Source organism: Rattus rattus, chromosome 12, assembly GCF_011064425.1.
Source record: "Rattus rattus isolate New Zealand chromosome 12, Rrattus_CSIRO_v1, whole genome shotgun sequence".
In the NCBI taxonomy this organism is placed as follows: Eukaryota; Metazoa; Chordata; class Mammalia; order Rodentia; family Muridae; genus Rattus; species Rattus rattus.
Window position 1 is genome coordinate 87489105 of NC_046165.1, and position 6347 is coordinate 87495451.

Consider the following 6347-nt stretch of genomic DNA (forward strand, 5'->3'; position numbering starts at 1 on the left):
GTTCATGCTATGGTTGGTTTGCAAACTCAGATCTCAACAGAAATGTGACAAGGTCGTTGTTCACTCAAGCACTTGTGGCCATTGAACAAGGGCCTCCCTGAAATTTGGTTATCTATCCTCAAAAATTAGTATCTGGTTCCCTGCTCCTGCACATCTGAGTTCTCTTTGAATTTGAGTTCTCTGCTCTTCATGGATCTGTGGATCCATTGCACTGGGATGAGAGACTCAATGATTCTTTTGATCAGCCCTTCACATCGCTGAGGTTTCCTCATTGCATGCGATAGGGTGATCATGATATCCCCAAACTCATTTTATGGCTGGCCTCTTTTATAGAGTTAGCCCTAGGTCATTTAACAGTTACTGTCACACAGATGGCGCTGGTATCCAGAGACGGGAAGGCAAGGTTCCTCAAGATGCACAGACCAATCTAAGACATGGGGCCCGGTGCGATAGGGTTACCCTTCGGATAAGGCTGTGACATAGAGGAACCCATTTCCAGGAGCCACAACAGATGGACGTCATGACAGAGACCTGTGACCAGCCTAGACAATAATTTATTGTTATTAATAAAACAATAAGGGGAGATGAGGGGAAATAACAAAGTCACCAAAAGATGGCTATGTCTTCCATCATGCTTCTTGCCCCGGAAGGCCGGGATAGCTTTTGGGATTACAAGATGGCCAGCCTCCCTTGCGGGGCAGCCATTATTTCAGGAAGTTAACTCTCTGCTACCCAACTGGAGGCCTTCTGCAGAGGTCTTTGCCCACTCCGGGCATCTCAAACAGATCATGGGTGATCAAAGCAGGTGTGGATGCCTGCACTCATGATGAGTTGATTACCTGAGACCATACCATGCCAGCTTCTTCATGCCTGTTTCCTTATGATTCAATAAATCGTTTTGGGTGGTAAGAGGAAAATCTTTCCATGAAGAATAGGGCCTTGCTAGGTGAGATAGAGCAAATAGACAATTACAAAGAAAACAATGGGAATTCTAATAACAATTGCAAAAAAAGAAGAGAAAAAAAAGAAAAAAAAACGTTATGGGTGCTGGTATTAAAGGCATGTATCAACTCTGACCAGCATTGTAGGTATTTCCAATAAAATATTAACAAACAAACAACCCTATTATTCTTTTAGCAATTGCAGCAGAGAAGACTGTGAGAGATCGTGTGCTGCTGCCGCCATGCCATGATTCTGTAGCAACAACTTCCTTGGTGATAGGAGCCTGTATGCAGCAGGCCCCTTGGTGGGCCTGTCATCTCAAAAAAAGATGCTTCAGTCATCCAAAAGATTGGACTCCAGTATACTTCAGGCCAGGAAAGAAGCCAGCCACCATTAGTGAAAGAACAAAGGAAAAATTACATTGGAAAAATATGTGCCTTATTTGGAAGAAATGACCCTAAACTTCTAAGGCGTCCACCATCTCCACCCCTCTGTTTTGAGCTTTGCATAGCGATGTTGTCCAACTCCAGGTGGGAGTCAAAGGCAGAGCCCTTCCCAGAAAAGACAGACGTGATTTTCACTCTTACATCTGTGAGGTTAGGAGGCGTCATAGCACAGACTGAGCACACCTGGGATAAGAACACAGAAGCCACAGATGACAATGCCAAATGGACTTTCCCCTGAACTTATGGACCCACTAAAATTGAGGCTTAACCTGACCTCAGGCCATTCGACTCCCTGCCCATCCTGCTGATTCTTATGTTTGCTAGGAGTAAAGTATCAAGGGGCAACCCCCAATATCCTCGTGCCTGGACTTGGAAATTAAGGAAGACAGATATTGGAGAAGTGATGGCTATCGGGCTACAATGTAGGAACACGCAGTCCAGGTTGACCTTTACTCACTGATGACCAATTTAATTGTCTGGCTATATTTGAGAAAGGGATGATGTCCAACTTAATATGTAAAAGAAGGGACAGAAATTTATGATTTTATATTTGCCCTGTAGTTGATCCCCTATATTCCCAAGAAAAGGGAGTTTTTATTGCAAAAAGTAGGATTATAAACCATTGACTTTGTGAAATACATGGACGTGTATGTGGAAATAGTGCTGGCTATCAAGGAATGCACAGTAAGCAAATATTATTCAGGTTTTATAAAATTAAAAGTATAGGAGAAATATATTGGCCTCTAGGAAACAGGGAAACTTTGGGAATTGGACTGTATGTATGTGCATTGTCTCAGGTGTAGATTTATTATTGAGAGAAATCTCCCTCATTTATGGTCCCTAGAGATTTGGGTGCTAACAAAAATCTCTTATCCAATTCAGGGTTGTAACCAACTCTCCCCATCAAAAGCATTGATGACATCCGATGAAGCAGAGAGAAATATCTAACTTTGGAGGAGAAGTTGCCAAAGGATATTCCCTGGGTCACAGGAGAGGCTGCAGAAAAGGGCCCCATAGAAATTGGTTGCTTTTGGGAGAGCTGGGTAGCAGGGAGGCCATAGAACTTCCCAGTGACGTCATCAGTAATCTCTTCCTTGGACAATCTCTTGTATCTAAGAGAGCACTAGAGTCTTCTGTGACGTCACCAGTGTTGTGGTGACACCAACTGCCTGTGGGATTCCTTCAGTGCCTTTTGGGTTCACACACAGGCATGTTTCACCAGCTGCTCAAGCTCGTTCAGAAGGAGAGGGGAGACCAAGGAGAGACCAGACCGAGGCAGAAGAAAGCTGGCCTTCTGTCTTGTAAGTATGGAGGAATGAAATCATTCTGGGGAAGGCACAGTGAGTCCTGGGTAGAGTTGGGGAACTTCCTCCAGGAGGGAGGTTTGAGCTGAGCCTTTCAGGAGTCGGCCTTACAAGCAGGAGCCTTGGAATTTGTCAATGGCAGACCAAGAGTCAAGAGTCCTGATGATTAATTTGACAGAGAGCCAGGAATTGGCAGGCCTGCAGCTTCTTTTCTATGAGCTTTTTAATTTCTACTGCCAAGGAGTGCCAGGAGGAAGCCCTGTGAGGATAACAATGTGCCCATTCATGGTTGGGTGCTGAAGCACTTCATCCTCTAGATGACTGTAGGTTCCTAAGTCTGTGATGACAACAACAAGGAAGGATGCACCCCCAGTCATGAATTGAGGTCTCAGACACTTTAAGCTTGAACACACGATTAGGGTTTGATGGTGCTGTGAGCTCCAGGATTTACCTGCTCCACGTCTGATATCTGCTGACAATGTCCCAAATCTTTATGTCTGAGGTAGAGTCTATCTTTCAGTTGAGGGATCCTGTAATAGTGAGTGAGGCTTACGTATGGCAATGGAGGTGGGAAGAGGGAAATAGCTCAAGAGTCCACATTAGAGAGAGCTTTTCTTCTCTTTCAGGATTCACCAAGTCCCCAGCCTTTCCTCTTCCTCAGCCTCCTTATTGAGACTCAGAGTGGTCTCTTCTACCCATGGGCTATCAACTATGTACACTCACTTGTGTTCATCTATCTACAGGGTTTATTCGGAAGGCATCATCAGAAAATTTCATCAGTAACCATGAAAAGCGTATAAAGAAATTGGAGGAACTAAGACTCAAAATCCAGAAGTGTAAAATCGAGCGGGATGAACTTTCTCGAATCCTGGACCTTTATGTCAATGGTGGTTTGAACTACAGGTAGTCATTATGCCCTGTAACCCACTGACTGTCTGTGCTCTCTCTGCTAAGCCAAGATTTCCTCACATCAGGAAAGTGTTTCCCCTCTCATCCTGGACTTTAAGGAGCCTTGGCAGGTGCTGGCCTGTGAGATAAGCCAGGTGCTGTGTGTTTAGGGTCAACCTCTCTTGTACTTGACCCTGAGCTCCTTGGAGTTGGATTGGATTTTTTTCAACAGCTGGAAGGACCTGGTCACCCTTGCTGCATCTAAGTGTGTGAATGAAAAGCCTGAATGTCCTCACTCTTACTCTGATTTAGGTCGTTATACACTGATTCTATGGCACCTCCATGATAAAGTTGGCATTCTAATTATGTTTGTATATGGGTTGGTATGTATGGATGGATGGGAAAGTATTTGTGAGTGTTTTGCTCAGGATCAGGGAGTCTGGGACCTTTGATGGGGTCTGAGGATTTGTTTGATGAACAGTTTGCAGGTCATGATAGTGATGAGTCCGTGGAGGCCGTCATTGATCAACAGAGCACTGTGCTCCTTCTGTATACCTTGGTGGCACATAGGACTCTCCTGAGGGGAGGAGGTGATATAAATCCTCTTCCCTGTAAAAAGTAGTTACGGCCTCTGGGAGTCTTGTAACAAGGATTGAGAATCCCTGCTTTCAAATCAAGAGAAATGTCATCACATCTTTCTGTTGGACCCAGGGCTATGGCACAGACTGGAGGAAACATCTTACACTTCTTACACAGCTATTCAATTCCTTCATGCTGACCTGGCCAGATCTTGAAGGTCCGCTCCCTCCATTGGTCCCCTGGCTCTGCCGTCCAATGCCCAGGGTAATAAGTTTAACCAGCACCAATAGGAAGGGGCAAGATTGTGGTATATCCTGGGCTTAGGTAGTCCAGAGAACACTCTGATTTCACTTATTTATTTATTTATTTATTTATTTATTTATTTATTTATTTTCCTGCTTTGAACTTTCTTTTCTTTTTTTAACTATCCAAGGATGGTTTATTGTGACCTAGAAAAGGTCACTGTGGGAATAAATGCTTGGCACTTGTTATTCCCAAACATGCAGCTCTCAGGCTCTCCCCCTCCTATACAGAGGGTCTTTGTAGGACCGTATCTCACCAGCCTTTTAAGGAGTCCTTATTTCAAAACAAATGCATGCTGATTTGCAGAGAAATATTTTCTATGGAAGAGTTATGGTTTGAGTCTCACTGTTGTGTTTTTGCTGTGGTCTTTGAGTTTTCCACTTTCTTCCCTAGCCCCCATTCCTTGAATTTGAATTTTTTATTGGCTATTTTTTATTTACACTTCACCTAATTCTGCAATCATGAGTTCAGACAGTTATTTGTTCCTTGGGTCATGCCCTAACACAGGCTGAGTGTTGAATTGCCAATGCTTAAATCCCAACATGAGATGAGAATGATGGATATGCATAAGATGACCAACTGGATAAGTGATGCCATGGAGAAGTACAAGGAGCTCATACAAGAGAACAATTCCTACCGGTGAGTCACTGACAGAAAGGAGACCCCAGCACTAGGCGGGGAATACTTCTGTCCAGCTATGACTTTGAAAAAAGATCTGGGATCCATGAGAAACACATGGGGAGATTGTATAGCTGCTGGGTCTTCTATCAGCCCTCAGAGGGGATTGGCCCTCCACCTGCCAATGGCTTTAGAATACGATGGACACATAAGCACCCATATGCACCATTTCCTCTTCTTTGATGTGCATACACCCTCTAGTGTCAGGAGTTTCTGAAGTACTTTGATTCCCGTGGAGTGCGGACTCGGGATTTGACCTCCTCTAATTGGTGCTAACTGTAAACTGTGGCTCTAGTCTGGAGATGCCTGGGGATGGGGCCCTTGAAGGGATGATTGTACGTGCAGGAGTGGCAGGCAAATAGAAACTGCCTGGGATTTACCATTATTTGTTTTTGATTCAGCATCAGAAACTCCCACCTCCTGAGAGAATGCAGTGAATTGAAGAACAATGTAAGGATTTTGATGAATGAGAACAGAAAACTGCTGGTGGAGCAGACTGAACTGCAAGCATCCTGTGAGGAGGGAAAGAGGTTCTGTGAGGAGGCCAGCAAGACCATCCACACTGCAGATACTGAATCCTTGTGTCCTGTTACTTTTGAGTAAATTGAATGTATCCTTGTGAATCAAACAGTGATCTCGAACTCGTCACTCTTAAGAACCTTCTTTATTGAGGTGTGATGTAACCATCTGAAATCCCACAGCTCTCAGGCAGAGATGGATCTCTGCATTCTCACAGGGATTGGGCATCATAATGACTTCCCAGTCAGACTGAGATACAAAGACGATTGTACTTTCAGTGTAGATTGTGTGTCCAACTCTGAATACCAACTTCATGATGAAAAAATTATCAATGCTGTATCCTTATCAAATATTTAGCTACCGCTAAAATATACTCTTTTGTGGATGAGAGTGTTGAACATATTAATGGAATATTCATCAGGTTTTCTGTAGTATCTCCCAGGAAATAAAACAATATTATAGGGAGTATAGAAGCAGTCATGAAACAGAATTGCTTGCTTTTGGTTTCCTTCAAACATGATATCAATTGTAACTGCACAGAGGAGATAATAAATTGCAAGACCTTTCAGGGGATAGGGTTTTTATGGTTGGTTGTTGTCTTGTTCTTCTTGATTAGGATGATGACTTTTGTTCTTGACAATGTACTATGTTCCATTTGGGATTTCAACTCAAGCAGACCACATAGTTT

General features: G+C 43.6%; 1 protein-coding gene across 1 annotated transcript; it reads left to right on the forward strand.

The window, feature by feature from the left end:
• Positions 1 to 2568: 2568 nt before the first annotated feature.
• Positions 2569 to 5768, forward strand: LOC116913414. Its single transcript, XM_032917599.1, has 4 exons — positions 2569 to 2689; positions 3436 to 3595; positions 4970 to 5101; positions 5542 to 5768. Exons 1-4 carry the CDS (start codon positions 2599 to 2601, stop codon positions 5741 to 5743), a joined length of 585 nt encoding a protein of 194 aa, XP_032773490.1. The 5' UTR covers positions 2569 to 2598; the 3' UTR covers positions 5744 to 5768.
• The last annotated feature ends 579 nt before the right edge of the window (positions 5769 to 6347 follow it).

Bases quoted from the DNA above. Each gene is read 5' to 3' on its own strand.
- LOC116913414 (XM_032917599.1), top strand. From the start codon at position 2,599: ATGTTTCACCAGCTGCTCAAGCTCGTTCAGAAGGAGAGGGGAGACCAA. The intron at 2,690-3,435 runs GTAAGTATGGAG...ATCTATCTACAG, and splicing joins GAAAGCTGGCCTTCTGTCTT to GGTTTATTCGGAAGGCATCA. The intron at 3,596-4,969 runs GTAGTCATTATG...GCCCTAACACAG, and splicing joins AATGGTGGTTTGAACTACAG to GCTGAGTGTTGAATTGCCAA.